Source organism: Scyliorhinus torazame, chromosome 3, assembly GCF_047496885.1.
Source record: "Scyliorhinus torazame isolate Kashiwa2021f chromosome 3, sScyTor2.1, whole genome shotgun sequence".
NCBI classification, from domain to species: domain Eukaryota; kingdom Metazoa; phylum Chordata; class Chondrichthyes; order Carcharhiniformes; family Scyliorhinidae; genus Scyliorhinus; species Scyliorhinus torazame.
Window position 1 is genome coordinate 356,771,803 of NC_092709.1, and position 23,347 is coordinate 356,795,149.

Here is a 23,347-nt window from a genome sequence, read left to right on the forward strand (position 1 = left end):
GGGATGTGGACGATGAATCCTGACTACTCCGAAACACACATTCTCACGGGTTGTAGATAGGAAGGAGCAGTGATTAATCGGTTTCTTCTTCGGCCAGAGTGCCCCCTTCGAATTAAGTTAACAGGAACCGAGTGGAAGGCAAATTATATATTAGCGTCTATTGCAAGAGATTTGACGCCTTTCTGTAATTGCACTGAGCTTTGGTAAGATCACAAGGGCGGATTGTGTACCATTTTCCTCATTACCTCAGGAGAATACTTGCTTTCAAGGGGGCAAAATGAAAGTTCACTGGATTGATTCCTAGAATGAGAGAGTTGATGATCTCTGAGGAGAGATTGAGTGGAATGGGTCTATATTCTCTGGAATTTTGAAAGAGAGGAGATCTCATTGAAACAAGCAAGATTCTGAAGGGGCTTGATAGGGTAGATGCTGAGAGGCTGTTCTCCCCTCCGCTGGAAAGTCGAGAGCCAGGGGCAAGGTTTCAGGATGAATCGTCGGTCATTTAGGAATGGGATGAGAGATTCCTTCAGTCAAGGTATTGGGAATATTTGGGAGTTGTGGATCCTCAATGAGCATGTTCTAGGCTGAGATCAATAGTTTGGGATACCCGGAGAATCAAGGGGCACGGGGATTGGAAAGTGGAGCTGATGTCACCGTTTGATCGTGTTCTTATTAAATGGCGAAGCAGGCTGCAGGAGATGTTGAATGAAAATGAAATGAAATGAATGAAAATCGCTTATTGTCACAAGTAGGCTTCAAATGAAGTTACTGTGAACGGCCCCTAGTCGCCACATTCTGGCGCCTGTTCGGGGAGGGAATTGAACCGGACTGCTGGCCTGCCTTGGTCTGCTTTAAAAGCCAGCTCTTTAGCCCTGTACTAAACCAGCCCCTATATGTTTGGCCGATTCCTGCCCCTACCCTGCTTAAAACCCAGCTGTCACACACACACAAGAGAGAATTGTACAGGGATTTTATAAGCTGTCGACACATTGAGGATATCAATTCCTTTTTTTATTTGCGGACTGTCGATGTTACAAAAATTGTAAACCTGGCCAAGTAGGGGGGCCTAGTAACAACAACACTAGTCGTAGGAGAGGCTAGTAGGATTGAATGCAGTTTTTAAAATATTGTTTCTTGAGATGTGGGAGTCGCTGGCCGGGGCAGCATTTTCTGCCCATCCATAATTGCCCTGGAACTAAGTGCTTCACTCGGCTATTTCAGAGAGTAGTTAAGAGTCAACCACATTGATGTGGGTCTGGAGTCACATGTAGGCCAGACCAGGTAAGGATGGCAGATTTCTTCCCCGAAAGGACCTTAGTGAACCAGATGGGTTTTTACAACAATCGGCGATAGTCTCCGTGATGGTGCCTATGAAACTATCATTCAATTCTCGATCGGTGAACTGAATTTAAGCTCCGCCAGCTGCCATGGTGGCATTTGAACCCATGTCCCCAGAGCGCGGTGGCATAGTGGTTAGCACTGCTGCCTCACAGTACCAGGGACCCGGGTTCAATTCCGGCCTCGGGTGGACTGCCTGTATGGAGTCTACACTTTCTCCCCTGTCTACGTGGGTTTCCTCCGGGACTTCGGTTTCCTCCCACAGTCGAAAGATGTGTAGGTTCGGTGGATTGGCCATGATAAATTGCCCCCTAGTGCCCAAATGTGTGCAGGTTAGGTGTGATTATGGGGTTGCGTGGATGGAGCAGTGGAGTGTACCTAAGTAGGGTGCTCTTTCACAGGGCCAGTGCAGACACGATGGGCCAAATGGCCTTCTGCACTGTACGGACTCAATGATAGGCCTGGACCTGTGACAGCAGCATTGGCAAAAATTTGCAAGCCCTGCTGCAGCTGTATAGAACCTTAGTTCGGCCACACTTGGAGTATCGTGATCAATTCTGGTCGCCACACTACCAGAAGGATGTGGAGGCTTTGAACAGGGTACAGAAGAGGTTTACCAGGATGTTGCCTGGTATGGAGGGCATTAGCTATGAGGAGAGGTTAGATAAACTTGGTTTGTCCTCACTGGAACGACGGAGGTTGAGGGGGAGACCAGATAGAGGTATACAAAATTATGAGGTGCATAGACAGAGTGGATAGTCAGAAGCTCTTTCCCAGGGTGGAAGGGTCAATTACTCGGGGACATAGGTTTACGGTGCGAGGGACAAAGTTTAGAGAAGATGTACGAGGGAAGTATTTTTACACAGAGTGGAGGGTGCCTGGAATTCGCTGCCGGAGGAGGTGGTGGAAGCACAGACGATAGTGACAGTTAAGGGGCGTCTTGACAAATACGTGAATAGGATGAGACTAGAGGGATATGGTCCTCGGAAGGGTAGGGCGTTTTAGTTCAGACGGGCAGCATGATCGGTGCAGGCTTGGAGGGCCGCAGGGCCTGTTCCTATGCTGTAACTTTCTTTGTTCTTTCTTGCTTGGGCCTCTGTTGTTTGTTGTGTACATAAACGATTTGGAGGAAAATGTAGCCGGTCTGATTAGTAAGTTCAAGGATAACACCAAGGTTGGAGGAGTGGCAGATAGTGTTGAGGATTGTCAGAGGATACAACAGGACATAGACAGGTTGGAGACTTGGGTAGAGAAATGGCAAATGGAGGTTAATCCAGACAAATGTGAGGTAATACATTTTGGGAGTTCTAACATAGAGGGGAAATATAACGTAAATGGCAATACTCTTAAGAATATAGAAAGTCAGAGCGATCTGGGTGTGCAGGTCCACAGATCTTTGAATGTGGCAACACAAGTGGACAAGGTAGTCAAGAAAGCATACAGAATGCTTGTCTTCATTGGACGGGGTATCGAGTATAAAAACTGGCAAGTCATGCTGCAGTTGTATAGAACCTTGGTAAGGCCGCACTTGGAATATTGCGCACAATTCTGGTCGCCACACTACCAGAAGGATGTGGAGGCTTTGGAGAGGGTGCAGAGGAGGTTTACCAGGATGTTGCCTGGTCTGGAGGGTGTGAGCTATGTGGAGGGACTGAATACACTCGGACTGTTTTCATGAGAACGACGGAGGCTGAGAGGTGACCTGATAGAGGTCTACAAGATTGAGGGGCATGGATAGAGTGGATGGGCAGGCACTCTTTCCCAGGGTGGCATAGGTTTAAGGTCCGTGGGGCAAAGTTTAGCGGAAATGAGCAAGGCATGTTTCTTTTTACACAGAGGGTGGTGAGTGCCTGGAACGCGTTGCCAGGGGAGGTTGTGGAAGCAGATACATTAACGGTGTTCGAAGGGCATCTTGACAAATACATGGATGGGTTTAGAGGGATACAGTACTAGAAAGTGCTGAGGGTTTTGGCCAAGGGTGGTATCATGACCGGTACAGACCTGAAGCGCCTGTTCTTGTGCTGTATTGTTGTTTGTTCTTTGCTGCTAGCGAACAGTTTTTAAATGCTTTCCAGTTCTAGTTTTATTTTAAAAAGCTTTTTGCTTCTGTTGAGTAACCGTCAGATTTGATAGCGGTGAAAGATTACGCTTTATCTTTTGTGTGAATGCTGCCTTCTTAGTGTGTACAAGGGTTTCTGCATGTTAATTGAGAGTTATTATCTGCTGACTATGGCCTCATCAACACTTAAGAACCTTTGTGTCACCTAAATCTTCAATAAGATCTAAACTGCTGTAATACAACAGTATGAAAAAAAACTGCCCTAAATTAACAACAAAATGGAGGCCAATTAGGGAGGAATGGTTAGGCGAGGAAGCCCAACATTATATAATCTCGATCTCCAGGTGTATCACAAACACTTTAATCACAGAAAATAGTTCATCTTCAAGGACTAAGAACATTCTGGAAAGAATTGTGTTGTAAAAGACTCTATTCACGGGCGGTACGGTGGCGCAGTGGTTAGCACTACCGCCTCACGGCACCGAGGTCCCAGGTTCGATCCCGGCCCTGGGTCACTGTCCGTGTGGAGATTGCACATTCTCCTCGTGTCTGCATGGGTCTCACCCCCACAACTCAAGAGTGCAGAGTAGGTGGATTGGCCATGTTAAATTGGCCCTTAATTGGAGAAAAAAATAATTGGATACTCTTTTAAAAAAAATAAATAAAAAATTTTAAACCTTAAAATACCCTATTAGTTAAAGGGTTAGTGCAAGAACTCTGATTGCTTTACTTAGAAGAGACATCCATTTAAAGAAAAGGTAATTAAGCAGTTTTAAAGAAGCTGGAAATCTCTTGACCCTGGTGGACTGTGTTTAAAATGGGTCATATGGTACTTCATATGGAAAGAAACCCACGCCTGGAAAACTTCATAAAGGTTTTTCTTTGAGAAGGAGGAAGAGGAGACGATAGCAGCCTTTTTGAAGCCCAGAGCCAGTCCACAGTCAGAGGTGAATGGAAGCTGTTCCCTAGTTGTTCTACCTGCTGCAATGAGTACCTGTAAATGTTCCTCGAGCTGCCTGAAAAGCAGTGCTCGACCAAATCAGCGCTGAGAGAATAACCCTGGGACCCAGCGGCTATTTTGAGGAGTCCGTCATCTCTCCTTTTCCCTTGAAGCTTTGACTTTCCATTTGGCAGAGTGCCTCGCTCTTTATTTATTTTTTGGTGTGTGTGTGTGAGAGAGACTTGGAATATCTCGAAAGATTAATGAAATATTTTCACATTTCATACTTGTGAAAAAGCTTTTCCTTTTTATTTGACAAGAATTGGCTGCATAATAAATCATTTTTTTTATCGAAAAGAGCCTGGTTAAATATCTTTTATTCTGGATAACCGAAGTAAAGGTAAACAATTGTCCATTTTGGTGAGTGAATCAAACGTTTAAAACAATGGTGCGGCCGGTGGAGCAGTGGGCCCAGTCAAACCGCGCACTCGCCCATCCCGGTTGTGAAGGGAACCACATATTCCCAAAACAAAATACAGAAAAAATGTTCTTCTGTGATCATTTCACTTTAAATCTCTTCTTCACCTCGGTTTATATTTGGCGAATCCTAAAGACCTCGATGAGGATGATGAGGATTTGAATGCCGGTGAAGTGAATGGGAACGGGACTCCTCAGGAAAAGGTGCTCCACGAAGCTCGCATCAAGGCAAAAGCTAAACGGCGGCTGAGACGCAATTCTTCTCGAGACTCTGCGCGGGAGTCGGTGTCAGAGAGCAGCGAAGCGGCTACAGATCCAAACACTTCCAAAGGAAAGCTGAATGACCGGAAATCGCGATGTGGAAAAGGACGAGGTCTTCCGAAGAAAGGTAAGCTGTGTCGGATTGTCCTGTCAGGTCTCAGTCAGTGGCAAAAACCTTCCCAGAAAAGCAGAGCGAAATGTGACTTGAATTGTTCGAATGTGTTTATTCCAATTCTCTCCTGCCTGGCCTCCCATCTTCCATCTATTGTAAAGTCCTGTTTCCCCCATTACCCGATGTCCAGCAACAACTCTGATTTTAAAATATCCTATCCAATCCCTCTGTGGTCTCACCCCTGTCCTAGCTCTGTAATACCCTCTGTGCCATATCTGCATTTTTCTAATTCTGACCTTGTGTGAATCCTAAATTTTGATTACTCATCATTCATTGGTGGCTGGGATTTTTTTTGTAGGTGCTAAGCTCTGCAATTTAGAATCCCTCAATAAACCTTGCACCTGTATATAACAAAGAAAAGTACAGCATAGGAACAGGCCCTTCGACCCTCCAAGCCTGTGCTGACCATGATGCCCGAACTTAAAAAAGAAACTTCTGCCTCGGTCCATATCGCACTATTTCCTCCCTATTCGTGTTCCCATCCAGATGCCTCTTAAATGTTGCTAATGTGCTGCTTCCACCACATCCTCTGGCAGCACGTTCCAGGCACCCACCACTCTCTGCATGAAAAACCTACCCTGCACATCTCTCTTAAACTTTCCCCCTCGCACTTTGAACCTGTGCCCCCTTGTAATTGACACTTGCACCCTGGGAAAAAGCCTCTGACTATCCACCCTGTCTATGCCTCATAATTTTGTAGACCTCTATCAGATCTCCCCTCAGCCTCCGTCTTTCCAGTGAAAATAATCTTAGTTTATTCAATCTCTCCTCATAGCCAACACCCTCAAGACCAGGCAACATCCTGGTGAACCTTCTTTGCAATCTCTCCACGTCCTTCTGATGATGTGGTGGCCAGAACTGCACGTAATACTTCAATTTATACAGCTGCAACATGATCTCCCAACGCCTGTACTCAGTGCCCCGGCTGATGAAGGCAAGAATGCCATATGTCTTCTTAATCACCTTGGCCACCTGTGTTGCCACTTTTAGGGAACTGTGGACCTGCACGCCCAGATCCCTCTATGTTAATGTTCCGAAGGGTTCTGCCATTCACAGTATAATTCATATCTAGATTTGATCCTCAAAAATGCATCACCTCTAATTTGTCCGGATTAAACTCCATCTGCCATTTCTGTGCCTAGATCTCCAATCTATCTATATCCTGTTGTGTCCTCTGACAATCCTCGGCACTATCAGCAACTCCGCCAATCTTTGTGTCAGCCGTAAGCTTACTAATCAGACCACCCGCATTGAACAAATATTTTGTGTCAGTCTCCACAGTGGAAGACACAAATAACATGCCAATAATTGTTGGCAAGGAGGCTATGGCAGGTGAGGACCTAGAAACAATCATTATTACTAAGGAGGTAGTGTTGGGCAAGCTAATGGAGCTAAAGGTAGACAAGTCTCCTGGCCCTGATGGAATGCATCCCAGGGTATTAAAAGAGTGGGGGGAAATACCAAATGCGCTTGTGGTAATTTACCAAAATTCGCTGGACTCTGGAGCAGTTCCGGCAGATTGGAAAACAGCAAATGTGACATCACTGTTTAAAAAGGATGGGGAGATGATGGCGTTGGACTGCGGTGAGCAGAGTAAGAAATCTTACAACACCAGGTTAAAGTCCAACAGGTGTAGGTTAGGTTGATCTTAGATTAGGATAAATGGTCAGCACATCAGCGTGGGCCAAAGGGCCTGTACTGAGCCTATGTCCCACCACCTTTTCCTCAGTGATATATTCAAGCATTTTCCCCATTACAGAAGTTAAGCTAACTGGCCTATAATTACCCGCCTTTTGTCTACCTCCTTTTTTAAAACACCAGGTTAAAGTCCAACAGGTTTGTTTCAAATCACTAGCTTTCGGAGCACTGCTCCTTTCTCAGGTGAATGGGTGAAGCTGTGCTCCGAAAGCTAGTGATTTGAAACAAACCTGTTGGACTTTAACCTGGTGTTTTAAAAAAGGAGGCAGACAAAAGGCGGGTAATTATAGGCCAGTTAGCTTAACTTCTGTAATGGGGAAAATGCTTGAATCTATCATTGAGGAAAAAGTGGTGAGACATAGGCTCAGTATAGGCCCTTTGGCCCACGCTGATGTGCTGACCATTTATCCTAATCTAAGATCAACCTAACCTACACCCCTTCAATTTACTGCTGTCCATGTGCCTGCCCAAGAGTCGCTTAAATGTCCCGAATGACTCTGACTCCACCACCTCTGCTGGCAGTGCATTCCACACCCACCACTCTGTGTAAAGAATCGACTCTGACATCTCCCCAAAACCTTCCTCCAATCACCTTAATATTATGTCCCCTCGTAACAGCCATCTCCGCGCTGGGGAAAAGTCTCTGTCGATCCACTCTATCCATGCCTCTCATCACCTTGTAGACCTCTACCAAGTAACCTCCTTTTCTTCTTTACTCCAGTGATAAAAGCCCTCGCTCCCTCAACCTAATAGGGGCTGGTTTAGCACAGGGCTAAATTATTGGCTTTGAAAGCAGACCAAGGCAGGCCAGCAGCACGGTTCAATTCCCGTACCAGCCTCCCCGAACAGGCACCGGAATGTGGCGACTAGGGGCTTTTCACAGTAACTTCATTTGAAGCCTACTTGTGACAATTAGCGATTTTCATTTCATATACTACAAACAATAGAGGTCTCAGCACTGATCCCTGCGGAACACCACTAGCTACAGATCTCCATTCTGAAAAACACCCTTCCACCGCTACTCTCTGTCTTCTATAGCCAAGCCAGTTCTGCATCCATCTAGCCAGCCCACCCTGAATCCCATGTGATTTTAGTTTTTGTATCAGTCTGCCATGTGGGACCTTGTTAAATGCCTTACCATAGTCCATATATACTGCATCCACAGCCCTGCCCTCATCGTTTTTTTGTGACCTCTTCAAAAAACTCTAAAGTTGGTGAGACATGACCTTCCCCATACAAAACCAATCTGCCTGTCACTAACTAGTCCATTTTCCTCCAACAGTGCATCCATCCTGTCCTTCGGTATCTTTTCAAAAGCTTCCCCACCACTAATGTCAGGCAGGCTCACTGGCCTATAATTTGCTGGATTGAGGTGATGTGACTCCAGAGACACAGCAATGGATTGGATTGGGTTTGTTTATTGTCACGTGTACCGAGGTACAGTTAAAAGTATTTTTCTGCGAGCAGCTCAACAGATCATTAAGTACATGGGAAGAAAAGGGAAGAAAAGAAAATACATAATAGGGCAACACGAGGTATACAATGTAACTACATAAGCGCCGGCATCGGATGAAGCATACAGGGTGTAGTGTTAATGAGGTCAGTCCATAAGAGGGTCATTTCGGAGTCTGGTGACAGTGGGGAAGAAGCTGTTTTTGAGTCTGTTCGTGCGTGTTCTCAGTCTTCTGTATCTCCTGCCCGATGGAAGAAGTTGGAAGAGTGAGTAAGCCAGGTGGGGGGGGATCTTTGATTATGCTGCCCGCTTTCCCCAGGCAGCGGGAGGTGTAGATGGAGTCAATGGATGGGAGGCAGGTTCGTGTGATGGACAGGGCGGTGTTCACGACTCTCTGAAGTTTCTTGCGGTCCTGGGCCGAGCAGTTGCCATACCAGGCTGTGATGCAGCCAGATAGGATGCTTTCTATGGTGCATCTGTAAAAGTTACATAGAAAAATACAGCACAGAACAGGCCCTTCGGCCCACGATGTTGTGCCGAACTTTTGTTCTAGATTAGTTGGTAAGGGTTAATGTGGACATGCCGAATTTCCTTAGTTTCCTGAGGAAGTATAGGCGCTGTTGTGCTTTCTTGGTCGTAGTGTCGACGTGGGTGGACCAGGACAGATTTTTGGAGATGTGCACCCCTAGGAATTTGAAACTGCTAACCACCTCCACCTCGGCCCCATTGATGGTGACTAGGGTGTGTACAGTGGCTGACTCTTAAACGCCCTCGGGGATGGGCAATAAATACTGGTCCAGCCAGCAACGCCCACATCCCGTGAACGAATTAAAAAAACAAGTAATGGCACGAATTTGAGGACTGAAACACAGCCAGGGATTAAATGTGACACTACAAACAGTCTGGTTCAGCTTCAGACTGCCGGCAGTAAGAAGGATGGAGCTGATAGCTAGGGAACAGAGTTTGTCATGGCTTCAGCCTTCCCAATATTTATTTGGAGGAAATTTCTGGATCTCAGATAAGCTGTCTGATAATTGAACAAGCGGAGGAGTCGCGAGAGGCGGTGGTGAGTTCGAGCTGGGTGTCGTCAGTGTAGATGTGAAAACTGACCATGGTTCTGGGTGATGTCACTGAGGGGCAGCTTGTAGATGAGAACGAGGAGGGGACCCAGGATAGATCCTTGTGGGATACCAGAGGTAACGGTGCGGGAGCAGGAAGAGGGACCATTGCAAATGGCTGTGATTAGACAGATGAGAACGGCAGACGGTGAGAGCAGCCCCACCCAGCTGGACGACAGTGGGTGTGGTGTTGGAGGAGGGTGTGGCCAACCCTGTCAATGGGTGCACACAGGTTCAGAAGGAGGGAAGGTTTATCTCTGGTAACTTCCTAGTAAATTTGCACTTTTTCCAGGGATTGTACACTCACCGATGGCATGTCCAGTTGTACACAATCCCCCTTGTATAAATCCTAAATTTATACTCTCAAAGAAGCAAAGTTGTAAAAGCCACAAATTGTCACAGTAAAGGGAAAGAATACTTCAAACTGCAACTTAGTGACTTGCTCTTGCTGTGGTTTAATTACTCGTTGTGTGATGGGATTTCTGATTACATGAGGTGGGCAAACGAGGAAGCCATTCAGCCCTTTGAACCCACTGTATCTAACAATAAGATGATGGCTGATTGATATCACACCTCCACTTCCCTGCCTTGGCCCTATTTTCCTTGATGCTTTTTTCCCTCAATAGAAATTGATGTGTCTTAAGCTCACAATTGTCTACCCAGAATTTTGTATTGCTGAATAAACGGTGCCACTATAACCACTGTGTTCATTCCAGGTGGAGCTGGCGGGAAGGGTGTTTGGGGCGCAGCTGGAGTTATTTATGACTATGAGGAGCCGGATGCTCGCGATCCAAACTATGATGATGATGTCCAGGTGGGTATGTTCTGGCATCCATAACACAACAGAGTACGCGGCGGACATTGGTCAGCAGGCTTTAGCAATGAATTGGTATTCAGGGCCTATGATTGGAGATGTTCAGAGACTTCTCATTTTACTCGTCTCTGCTTTCTGCTAGAATGCTGCTCTGGCATTGATCTTCAGAGAGAGGACTTTAATCACCACAGAATTTGTACAAGTAATCTGCCTTCGCTGACATATTGGGGAGTGACGATGGGGAATAATCTCTTTCCCTGCTCAATCACCGTAGATAATCACTGGAGGACAATCAAGGCAGTATCTATAATATGGCAATGAGTGTGTGTGTCTGTTTTCCTGTTAGGGGGACACAGTGTATGGGAAGATGGTTCCGGAATTGGATGAAAATGCACTGCAAAAGACCGTGACCCCAATTGTGAAGGAGTACTTCGAACATGGAGATGGACATGAAGTGGCAGTAAGTGACGGGAGGTCTCCACACTCCTCACCCAGCCCTCCGCCTCTCACCTTTGACCGTGCTTCTCTCTCCACCTTTCATTCATTCGCCATTCTCGCTCTCTCTCTCTCTCTCTCTCTCCCCCGCTCTCCCGTTTCCTCTGACTGTGATCCCTATTTCTAGACACACCCACTATCAAGAACATCCTTATTGCATCTACCCTGTCTAGTCCTGTTAGAATTTTATAGGTTTCTGGGAGATATGTGTCCCCCCCCCCACTCCCATTCAATGGGTTTCACTGCTACCCCACAGCGCCAAGGATCTGGTTTCGATTCCGGCCATGGGTGACTGTCTGTGTGGAGTTTGCACTTTCTCCCTTTGTCTGCGTGAGTTTCCTCCGGGTTCCTCGCATTTCTCCAAATTGTACTGCAACTGCCACTCACTCAACGTGTCTAAATCACACTGAAGGATCTCCGCATCCTCCTCACAGCTCACCCTCTCACACAACTTGGTGTCATCTGCAAATTTGGATTTATTACATTTTGTTCCCTCACCTACATCATTAATATATATTGTGAATAGCTGAGGTCCCAGCGCCGAACCCTGTGTTACCCCACTAGTCACTGCCTGCCAATTGGAAAAAGACCCTTTAATTCCTACTTTGCTTCCTGTCCGCCAACCAGCTTTCTATTCATCTCAAGACACTGCCCCCCAATTCCATGCGCTTTGATTTTACATGCTAACCTCTTACATGGGACTTTGTCGAAAGCCTTCTGAAAGTCAACTATACCACATCCATTGGTTCCCCCTTATCAACTCTACTAGTTACATCATGGAAGAATTCCAGTAGATTTGTTAAGCATGATTTCCCCTTCATAAATTCATGCAGACTCTGTCCGATTTGGCCACTGTTTTCGAAATACTCTGCAATGAAATCTATGATAATGGATTCTAGAAATTTTCCCACGACTGACATTAGGCTGACTGGTCTATAATTCCCTGTTTTCTCTCAACCTCCCTTTTTAAATAGTGGCGTTCCATTAGCTACCCTCCAATCTATAGGAGCTATTCCGTTCTCATTACACAATACCCAGTCTAGGATGGCCTGTTCTCAAGTTGATTTCTCAAGATATTGGTCCAGAAGGACTTCCGGTTGCGGCTATGCGGAGCTAAGTCGCACGTTCGGCAGCTCCCGCTTGGAACGGACTTTTGGGCGCTTTTCAGGGCCCCCAACGGCATTTTTCGACATTTCCCGGTGTGCGAAGAAGACTGCAACATTCCCCCGACAGTTTGGACCAGGAGCGGGACGACTAAAAAAGTGGTGGTGAACCCAAAGAAAGTGCGAGGGAAGAAGAGCAAGATGGCGGCGGGCGGGGACCAGGCAGCGTGGATTCAGTGGGCGCAGGAGCAGCAGGAGGCTATCCAGCGCTGCTTCAGGGAGATCAAAGCGGACCTGCTGGAGCCGATGAAGGCTTCTATCGACAAGCTGCTGGAGACCCAGACGGCCCAGGGGGTGGCGATCCGCGAGGTCCGACAAAAGATCTCCGACAACGAGGACGGGATCTTAGGCCTTGCGGTAAAGGTGGAGGCGCACGAGGCGCTCCACAAGAAATGGCAGGAACGGTTCGAGGAGATGGAGAATCGGTCGAGGTGGAAGAATTTGCGGATTCTGGGCCTCCCGGAGGGGTCGGGGCATATGTGGTCACCACGTTAAACTCGCTGATGGAAGCGTGGTCCTTCCAGGGGCCCCTGGAGCTGGAAGGGGCCCATAGAGTGCTGGCGAGGAGGCCCAAGGCTAATGAGCCGCAGGTGCGGTTTCATCGGATCGCTGATTGGGAGTGCGTGCTCAGGTGGGCCAAGAAAGAGAGGAGCAGCAGGTGGGAGAACGCGGAGGTTCGAGTAAATCAGGACTGGAGCGCGGAGGTGGCGAAGAAGAGGGCCGGGTGCAACTGGGCGAAGGCGGTGCTGAACAGGAAGTGGGTGAAGTTTGGCATGCTGGAGCTGGCGCGACTGTGGGTCGCCTACAAGGACCGGCACCATTATTCTGAGTCCCCGGAGGAGGCGTGGGCCTTTGTTCAGGCCGAGAAGCTGGACACAAACTGAGGGTCGGGATGGGTGGTCGGGGATTGCTGTTGGTGTGTTACATTTTGAGGGGGGGTTCTTTGCTCTTGTTTTTTTTTGGTTTGGTGTGGGTGGTTAGGGTGGGTTGGGCACTGTTTTGGTTGGGTCTGTCGGGTGGGCTCTTCGAGGGGGGTAAGTAAATGGAGTAGGGGTGGATGGCCGGTAGGGGGGATGGGGCCCCGCGGGGAGGGTGAGGCCCAAGTCGGGGGTGAGGGGACTGGGCCTGTAAGAGGAGCTGTGTCAGAGGTGGCGGGGCTGGGCAGGTGGAAAGCGCGGGCTTTTTCCTGCGCTGAAGGCTGGAGGGGGCGGGGAAGCGAGGGTTGTTTCCCACGCTTGGGATGAAAGGGGGAGGCGGAGAGCCTGTGGATGGGTCATGGAGGAGGAGGGTATGTCCCACAATGGGAGGAGTCGAAGGAGAGGCAGGAGTGGCCGGGGCCAGCAGGAGTCAGCTGACTTGCGGGAGTGCAATGGGGGGAGCAAAGCAGCTAGGAGGGGTCCTAGCTGTGGGGGGGGTTGCTGCTGGTATGGTCAAGGGGGAGCTGGAGCGTAGAGGGGGTTGGGACAGGAGTCTGCCGCCGTGGGGAACGGGTCGGGCGTGGGGTGCGGGCGCGTGGCTTGCAGAGGAGGGGTTATGGCGAGTCGACGGGGAGGGGGGGGCGGGTAGCCCCCTGATCCGGCTGATAACCTGGAATGTAAGGGGACTGAACGGGCCGGTCAAGCGGGCCCGCGTGTTCGCGCACCTGAAGGGGCTGAAGGCGGATGTGGTTATGCTCCAGGAGACACACCTGAAGGTGGCAGACCAGGTAAGATTGAGGAAGGGGTGGGTAGGTCAGGTGTTTCATTCAGGGCTGGATGCCAAAAATCGGGGGGTGGCGAGCTTGGTGGGAAAGAGGATGCCGTTCGAGACGTTGAGCATTGTGACAGACAATGGTGGCAGAAACATAATGGTGAGTGGTAAGCTGCAAGGGGAGAGTGTGGTGCTGGTCAACGTGTATGCCCCGAACTAGGACGATGCGGGTTTTATGCGGCGCATGTTGGGTCGGATCCCGGACTTGGAAGTGGGGGGCCTGATAATGGTGGGGAGGGGGGGCTTTAACACGGTGTTGGATCCGGCACTGGATCGCTCCAGGTCTAGGATGGGTAGGAAGCCGGCGGCGGCTAAAGTGCTGAGGGGGTTTATGGACCAGATGGGAGGGGTGGACCCTTGGAGATTTGCAAGGCCGGGGCTAGGGAATTTTCATTCTTCTCGCATGTTCATAAGGCTTATTCCCGGATCGACTTTTCTATTATGAGTAGGGCGCTGATAGCGAGAGTAGAGGACACCGAGTACTCGGCGATGGCCATTTCGGATCACGCCCCGCATTGGGTAGACCTAGAGCTGGGGGAGGAGAGGGACCAGCGCCCGTTGTGGCGCTTGGAGGTAGTGCTGTTGGCGGACGAGGAGGTGAGTGAGCGGATCCGAGGAAGCATCGAGAGATACCTGGAGGCCAACAATAACAGGGAGGTCCAAGTGGAGATGCTATGGGAGGCGCTGAAGGCGGTGGTTAGGGGAGAGCTGATCTCCATTAGGGCCCACAAGGAGAGGAGAGAGGAGAGGGAGAGGCTGGTGGGGGAGATGGTGAGGGTAGACAGGAGGTATGCGGAGGTGCCTGAGGAGGGACTTGAGGGAGAGGCGTAGCCTCCAGGCCAAATTCGACCTGTTGACCACCAGGAAGGCGGAGGTGCAGTGGAGGAAGTCCCGGGGGCGATTTATGAGTATGGGGAAAAGGCAAGTCGGATGCTGGCGCATCAGCTTCGGAAGCGGGACGCAGCTAGGGAGATTAGGGAGTTAAGGATAGGGGAGGGATCGTGGTGCGGAGTGAGGTTCACATCAATGGGGTCTTCAGGGACTTTTATGAGGAATTGTACCGATCCGAGCCCCCACTGGAGGAGGGAGAGATGGGCCGCTTTCTGGACCAATTGTGGTTTCCAAAGGTGGAGGAGGGACTGGTGGCGGGATTGGGGGCCCCGATTGGGCTGGAGGAGCTGGCCAAAGGGATAGGGAACATGCAGGCGGGGAAGGCACCGGGGCCGGACGGTTTCCCGGTCAAATTCTACAAGAAATATGTGGACCTATTGGGCCCGTTGCTAGTTAGGACCTTCAAATTATCATAGATTATCATAGAATTTACAGTGCAGAAGGAGGCCATTCGGCCCATCGGGTCTGCACCGGCTCTTGGAAAGAGCACCCTACCCAAGGTCAACACCGCCACCCTATCCCCATAACCCAGTAACCCCACCCAACACTAAGGGCAATTTTGGACACTAAGGGCAATTTAGCATGGCCAATCCACCTAACCTGCACATCTTTGGACTGTGGGAGGAAACCGGAGCACCCGGAGGAAACCCACGCACACACGGGGAGGACGTGCAGACTCCGCACAGACAGTGACCCAAGCTGGAATCGAACCTGGGACCCTGGAGCTGTGAAGCAATTGTGCTATCCACAAGGCTACCGTGCTGCCCCGATTTCATTTCAAATGAAATGAAATGAAAGTAGCTTATTGTCACAAGTAGGCTTCAAAGGAAGCTACTGTGAAAAGCCCCTAGTCGCCACATTCCGGCGCCTGTTCGGGGAGGCTGGTACGGGAATGAGGCAAGGGGGGCAAAGGGGGGGGGGGGGCTTTGCCCCCGACGATGTCCCGGGCACTGATCTCCTTGATCCTGAAGCGGGACAAGGATCCCCTGCAGTGTGGTTCTTCCCGGCCGATTTCGTTGTTAAACGTAGATGCCAAGGTGCTGGCGAAGGTCTTAGCCATGAGAATTGAGGATTGTGTGCCGCAGGTGATCCACGAAGACCAGACTGGGTTCGTGAAGGGGAGGCAGTTAAACGCGAATGTGCGGAGGCTCCTGAACATTATGATGCCGGCAAGGGAGGGGGATGCAGTGATAATGGTGGCGATGGACGCTGAGAATGCCTTCGATAGGGTAGAGTGGGGGTACTTGTGGGAGGTGCTGAAGAGGTTCGGGTTCGGGGAGGGGTTTGCCAGGTGGGTTAGGCTGTTGTACGAGGTCCCGATGGCGGGTGTGGCCAGGAACAAGAGGAGGTCTGTGTACTTTTGGTTGCATCGAGGGAAGAGGCAGGGGTGCCCCCTGTCCCCCCTGCTCTTTGCACTGGCGATTGAACCCCTGGCTATGGCACTGAGGGAGTCGAGGAACTGGAGGGTGTTGGTGTGGGGTGGGGAGGAGCATAGGGCGTCGCTCTATGCGGATGACTTGCTGCTATATGTGGCGGACCCGGTGGGGGGAATGCCGGAGTTAATGAGGATCCTCAAGGAGTTCGGGGATTTATCAGGGTACAAGCTCAACATGGGGAAGAGCGAGTTGTTCGTGGTTCACCCAGGGGACCAGGAGAGGGGGATTAGCGAGCTCCCACTAAAAACGGCGGAGACGAGCTTCAGGTATTTGGGGGTCCAGGTGGCCAAGAGCTGGGGGCCCTGCATAGACTTAATTTCACGAGGCTGGTGGAGCAAATGGAGGAGGAGTTCAAGAGGTGGGACGCGTTGCCGCTGTCCCTGGCGGGTAGGGTGCAGTCAGTTAAGATGACGCTGCTCCCAAGGTTTTTGTTCCTGTTCCAGTGCCTCCCCGTGTTTATCCCAAAGGCCTTCTTTAGGCAGGTCAACAGGAGCATAACGGGGTTTGTGTGGGTGCGAGGGACTCCGAGGGTGAGAAGGGTGTTCCTGGAGCGGAGTAGGGATGGGGGTGACTGGCACTGCCCAACCTCTGTGGGTACTACTGGGCCGCCATTGTGGCGATGGTGCACAAGTGGGTGATGGAGGGGGAGGGGGCTGCATGGAAGAGGCTGCAGACGGCATCTTGTGAGGGTACGAGTCTGGAGGCGCTGGCAACGGCGCTGCTGCCGCTCCCTCCAATGAGGTATACCACGAGCCCGTTGGTGGCGGCTACCCTCAAAATCTGGGGGCAGTGGAGGCGGCACAGGGGGGGGAAGTGGGGGCCTCGGTGTGGACCCCAATACGGGGGAACCACCGGTTTGTCCGAGGGAGAATAGATGGAGGGTTTTCAGGGTGGCACAGGGCAAGGATAAGAAGGTTGGGGGACCTGTTCGTGGACGGGAAGTTCGCGAGCCTGGGTGAGCTGGAGGAGAAGTATGGGCTCCCCCTGGGGAACACCATTCGGTATTTACAGGTAAGGGCGTTTGCCAGGCGGCAAGTGGTGGAATTCCCGCGGCTGCTGCCACGCACAGTACAGGACAGGGTGCTCTCAGGGGGGTGGGTTGGCGAGGGGAAGATCTCGGCAACTTACCAGGTGATGCAGGAGGAGGAGGAGGCCTCGGTGGTGGAGCTGAAAGGTAAGTGGGAGGAGGAGTTGGGGGAGGAGATCGAAGAGGGGACGTGGACATATGCCCTTGGGAGGCTGAACTCTTCATACAGCCTCATACAGTTTAAGGTGCTGCACAGGGCACACATGACCGGGACAAGGATGATCCGGTCCTTTGGGGGTGAGGACAGGTGTGTTAGGTGCTCAGGGAGCCCAGCAAATCACACCCATATGCTCTGGGCATGCCCAGCGCTGGAGGAATTTTGGAAGGGCGTAGCGAGGACGGTGTCGAGGGTGGTAGGATCCAGGGTCAAACCGGGCTGGGGGCTCGCAATATTTGGGGTTGCAGGGGAGCCGGAAGCGCAGGAGGCAAAAGAAGCCGGTATTCTGGCCTTTGCGTCCCTGGTAGCCCGGCGAAGGATTCTTCAGTGGAAGGATGCGAGGTCCCCAAGCGTGGAATCCTGGATCAACGATATGGCGGGGTTCATTAAATTGGAGAGGGTGAAATTTGCCTTAAGGGGATCGGACAAGGGTTTTTCAGGCGGTGGCAACCGTTCTTGGACTTCCTGGCAGAACGGTAGACAATGGTCAGCAGCACCCCGGGGGGGGAGGGGGGCGTTCTATTTTATTTTTGTTTGTTTACACTGGGAGATCTGAGGGGGTGTATATATTTGCTATGTTTGCTTTGTGTTAATTTGGGGTGTTAATTTATTATTTATGTATGGGGGGAGGGGGGCACGGGGGTTGTTTTATTTTGTTCTGTATTTAATTCTATTGGGTTCCTTTTTCATTTTGTTGATATTTTGTGAAAACCTCAATAAAAACTATGTTTAAAAAAAAAAGATATTGGTCCAGAAAACCATCCCATATACTCCATGAATTCCTCCTCTATGGTATTGTGGCTAATTTGATTTGCCCAATCTATATGCAGATTAACATCTCCATAATTACAGGTATTCCTTCATTGCATACATCATTTCCCGTTTCATGCCATTTACCATCACCACTGCAGTTTGGGGGTCGATGTACAACGGCCACTAATGTTTTTTGCCTCTTGGTGTTTCTCAGCTCTCCCCATACAGATTCCTCAGTGTTGGAGCTAAAATCCTTCCTCACTTGCGTTCATTTCCTCTTTAACCAGCACTGCAGCTGCCTTTTCCTTTTTGTCTGTCCTTCCTAAATCCTGAATACCCCTGGAAGTTCAGTTCCCATCCCTGGTCACCCTGCAGCCATGTCTCATAATCCCAATTATATCATATCTGTTTACATTTGTTTGCATGATCAGTTCATCTGCTTTACTGTGAATGCCCTGTGCCTTAAGGCTTCTCTGTTTTGCTTATAAATTTAGAGAACCCAATTCATTTTTTCCAATTAAGGGGCAATTTAGCGTGGCCAATCCATCTAACCTGCACATCTTTCAGTTCTGGGGACGAATCCCACGCAAACACGAGGAGAATGTGCAAACTCCACACGGACAGTGACCCTGAGCTGGGATTGAACCTGGGGCCTCGGTGACGTGAGGCAGCAGGGCTAACCACTGTGCCACCGTGCTGCCCTCGGGCTTCTCTTTTTATCATGTCTCGCTCGCAACATTTTTCGCTGTGGTCCTGTTTGATTGTGGCCCTTGATCGCTCTGCATATCACTTTTCTTATTCCCCTTTCTGTCTTTTGTTTTTGTCCTTGATCCCCCCCTCATCTGACTCCTTGCATATGTTCCCATCCATTTATCCCTCTTCCGTTTTAGTTTAAACACTCCCCAGCCTCTAGCAAATATTCTCCGGAGGACATCAGTCCCAGTCCTGCCCAGGTGTAACCCGTTCAGTTTGTACTAGTCCCACCTGCCCCAGAACCAGTTCCAATGTCCCAAGAACACCCCCCCCCCCTCCCCCACACACGCACACACACCATTCCTCAATCCCATATATCTTGCTATTTCTACTCTGACTATCACGTGGCATTGGTAGTAATCCTGAGATCACCACCTTTGAATCCCAACTTCTCGACTTTCTTCCTAACTCCCTATATTCTGCTTTGAGGACCTCATCCCTTTTTTGCAGATTGGTACAGATGTGCACCATAACCACTGGCTGTTCACCCTCCCCTTCCAGAATGACCTGTAAGCGCTCCGAGACATGCTTGACCCTAGCACCAGGGAGCCAATATACCATCCTGGAGTCTCATTTGCGTCCACAGAGATGCCTACCTATTCCCTTAAAGTTGAATCCCCTATAATTACTGCATTCCCACACTTTTTGCCCCCCGCCCCTGCAGAAGAACCAACCATGGTGCAACAAATTTGGCTGTTGCTGCTTTCACCTGAGAGGTCATTCCCCTCAACAGTATCCAAAGTGGTATATCAGTTTTGCAGGGGAATGGCCACAGGAGATTCCTGCACTGCCTGCCTAGCTCTCTTGCTCTGCCTGGTGGTCACCCATTCCCTTCCTGCCTGTGGAGTCTGAGCCTGCGGTGTGACCACCTCTCTCTATGTGCTATCCACGACACTCTGCCTCTCGGATGCTCTCGCGTGTCCGCAGCTGCTCCATTTCTGAAACCCAGGCTTCCAGGAACTGCAGCTGGAGACACTTCCTGCACACATGCTGGCCCCCAGCACTGGACACGTTCCAGGCTTCCCACATGGAGCAAGAGGAGCACATCATGGCTTTGAACTCTCCTTGTATGACTTTAAAAACTTTAGAAGATGCTTAATAGTGGAGTGATGCAGCGACAACAGTCTCTCCCACAATGCCAGCAAAACTGAAGAGCTGGTCATTGACTTCAGGAAGCAAAGTACTGTACACACCCCTGTCAGCATCAACGAGGCCGAGGTGGAGATGGTTAACAGCTACAAATTCCTAGGGGTGCACCTCTCCAAAAATCTGTCCTGGTGCACCCACGTCGACGCTACCACCAAGAAAGCACAACAGCGCCTATACTTCCTCAGGAAACTAAGGAAATTCGGCATGTCCACATTAACCCTTACCAACTTTTACAGATGCACCATAGAAAGCATCCTAACGGGCTGCATCACAGCCTGGTATGGCAACTGCTCGGCCCAGGACCGCAAGAAACTTCAGAGAGTCGTGAACACCGCCAAGTCCATCACACGACCCTGCCTCCCATCCATTGACTCCATCTACACCTCCCGCTGCCTGGGGAAAGCAGGCAGTATAATCAAAGATCCCTCCGCTTACTCACTCTTCCAACTTCTTCCATCGGGCAGGAGATACAGAAGTCTGAGAACACGCACGAACAGACTCAAAAACAGCTTCTTCCCCACTGTCACCAGACTCCTAAATGACCCTCTTATGGACTGACCTCATTAACACTACACCCTGTATGCTTCATCTGATACCAGTGCTTATGTAGTTACAATGTATATGTTGTGTTGCCCTATTATGTATTTTCTTTTATTCCCTTTTCTTCCCATGTACTTAATGATCTGTTGAGCTGCTCGCAGAAAAATACTTTTCACTGTACCTCGGTACACGTGACAATAAACAAATCCAATCCAATCCAATATCAGATTATAACCAATTCTCTCTGAACATTTTTTCCTGGTCCTCATTACTACCAATTATCTCACTCTCTCTTTATCTCTCCCTCTCTCTCTCTCTCTCCCTCTCCCTCTCTCTCTTCCCCCTGCCCGGGGGGGGTGAGGCAGTGCGTAGTGTTAATGTAATTGGCTCTCATAGCCCATCTGATTCACTAATGTCTTATAGGGCAGGAAATCTACCATCCTTACATCCTGGCCTATGTGACTCCAGTTCCATAATAATGTGGTTGATATTTATATGCCCTCTGAAGTGGCATAGCAAGCACTTGGTTTAAGTGCAATTAGGGATGGACAACAAATACTGGCCCCCATCCCCTGTATGAATAAAAAGTGTCTGCTCTGTCTTCACTGAATAGCACCTTTAACTGCAATGGTCCTACTCACACTATCCTCCCCAATCCTAAATCTCTCTCCCTCCCTCCAATCTTTGAAAGTTTCCTTCCATATTTTCTTTGCGTTTACCGAGCTCTCATTGGATCGGGAGAAAGCCTTTTGTGCTCGATTTCCATCTGCTGAATCTGCCCAGAGCTGTTCCTCCGGTTAACTGGTCCATTTCTAACCACTCTGTGTTTTGGTTTATGACGCCCACGCCCTTCCATCCACCTGCTCCTCACACTGTTAGTTTTAATGAGGGTGAGTGTGCCTGTTCCACAGTGGGATAGTCCTCTGGTCAGGTAGCACGTCCAAACCGACATCAGAAACCTGGGTAATGTCAGCAGCAGGCAGTATTTGCACCACATAGGCCCCAGGTAGTCAATATCCGAGTGCAACAACCTCTTTGTGACCTTCATGGGCGCCATCATCACCGGGTTCCTCATCATCAATGTCACTGTTGACCAGAAAGACCATGGCTATAAGCGGACAATATCCCTGCCACGGTTCGATACGGTAGCATAGCGGTTAGCACTGTTGCTTCACAGCTCCAGGGCCCCAGGTTCGATTCGCGGCTTGGGTGACTGTCTGTGGAGTCCCCGTGTGTGCGTGGGTTTCCTCCGGGTGCTCCGGTTTCCTCCCACAGTCCAAAGATGTGCGGGTTAGGTGGATTGGCCATGCTAAATTGCCCTTGGTGTCCAAAAAGGTTAGGTGGGGTTACAGGGATGGGATGGAGGCGTGGGCTTAAGTAGTGGTGCTCTTTTCAAGGGCCGGTGCAGACTCGATGGGCCGAATGGCTTCCTTCTGCACTGTAAATTCTATGATCAGGTGCAAAAGGGGGAGAAACGAAATAATTGTCCGTTGAGTCATGCACAAACTCATGATCAAATGTAGTCTTCAGATGGTAGAGAGTGGGAGGTGCAGATGTCAAACCACTTTAAAGTCATCCATTGTCATTGTTTGATTTTTAGGTTACTGCTCAACAACTGCTCCCTATATTTATATAGCACCTTTAACATAATGAAACCTCCTCAGGCGCTTCATGGAAACATTATAAAACAAAGTGTGACACCAAGCCACATCAGGAGATATTAGGGCAGATGACCAAAAGCTTGGTCACAGAGGTAGGTTTGAAGAAATGTCATAAACTATTGCTCACTTTAACTTTAAAGAGTAAAGTTTAATGGCAGTTTGGAAACAGTATGGATGAGCTTGTTCCTGACTGACAGTTCCCGGACTGGGTGGGAAAGGGTAGTTTGGGGAGAGGAGGAGGAATGGTGTTGAGATTGAACCTTTCATATTTCACCTGCTTGACAGCCAGTTTCGTGCTAGTGATGCTCCTGGGGGGTGTTGGCGATCCAGTCAGTGGAAATCGTAATGCAAAGGGTACAGACTAACTTGGAGGGAGTGTTGGTGTCACAAACACAAGTCACCCATACGGTGTACGTAACAGTCACACCGTGGCTTGGAAGTCAGCATGTGGGACATTGGAGAAATTGAGTGGAAAGGGTAGCAGGGTCTATGATTTCATGTGTAACACTGGCACTTTGCAGAGCGAAAGCAGAAACGGTTCTAGTATTCATGGACTGAAAATGGTGGTGGTCTTCCGGAGCTTCAACTACGCTTTTGACTTGGTAGCAATAGTGTAACCCATTCAGTCTTTTGAACCTGTTCCCACCATTCAGTAAGATCGTGGATGGTATACACCAGCTCCACCTCCCTGCCCCGTCCACGTGTCCCTGGATTCCCATTGTATTCAAAAACCTAGCTCTGTCTTGAGTATGGAAAAAGAAGACTGAAATTCACAGTCCTCTGGGATGAAAAGAAAGACTTTTATTTATATGGTGTCGTTCAGGACCTCCGACTATCCCCAAAGTGCTTCACAGTCATCAGAGCAATCTCCCACATTCAGATTCACAATCACAGAGTTAGCGTCCAGAAGGAGGCAATCTGGTCCATTGTGTCTGCACCGGCAACACAATGGGATCATGAGTGGACCGTCTGTTTTGGGGAGTCTTTTGAGGGATAAATGTTGGTTAACACATCAGCGAGAACAACTCTGCTCTTTCCTGAATGGGGCCATTATTTAATGCCTCAGCTGAAAGACAGCGCCTCCAACAGTGCAGCACTCCCTCAGTGCTGCACTGGAAAGTCAGCCTGGGTTTTTGTGTTCAAGCTCTGGAGTCAATAACCTTGTGACTGGAAGATGAGAGTG

At 49.6% G+C, this 23,347-nt stretch overlaps 1 protein-coding gene across 2 annotated transcripts in view; it reads left to right on the top strand.

Annotated features, from left to right (window-relative positions):
* Positions 1-23,347, top strand: part of pdcd4a (programmed cell death 4a) — a 73,008-nt gene that overhangs the window by 8,045 nt on the left and 41,616 nt on the right. For both annotated transcript variants that reach the window (XM_072497799.1, XM_072497801.1), the window contains exons 2-4: positions 4,951-5,202; positions 10,233-10,330; positions 10,677-10,790. In XM_072497799.1, coding sequence (XP_072353900.1) covers positions 4,951-5,202; positions 10,233-10,330; positions 10,677-10,790 — 464 coding nt within the window. The remainder of the gene's footprint in view (positions 1-4,950; positions 5,203-10,232; positions 10,331-10,676; positions 10,791-23,347) is intronic.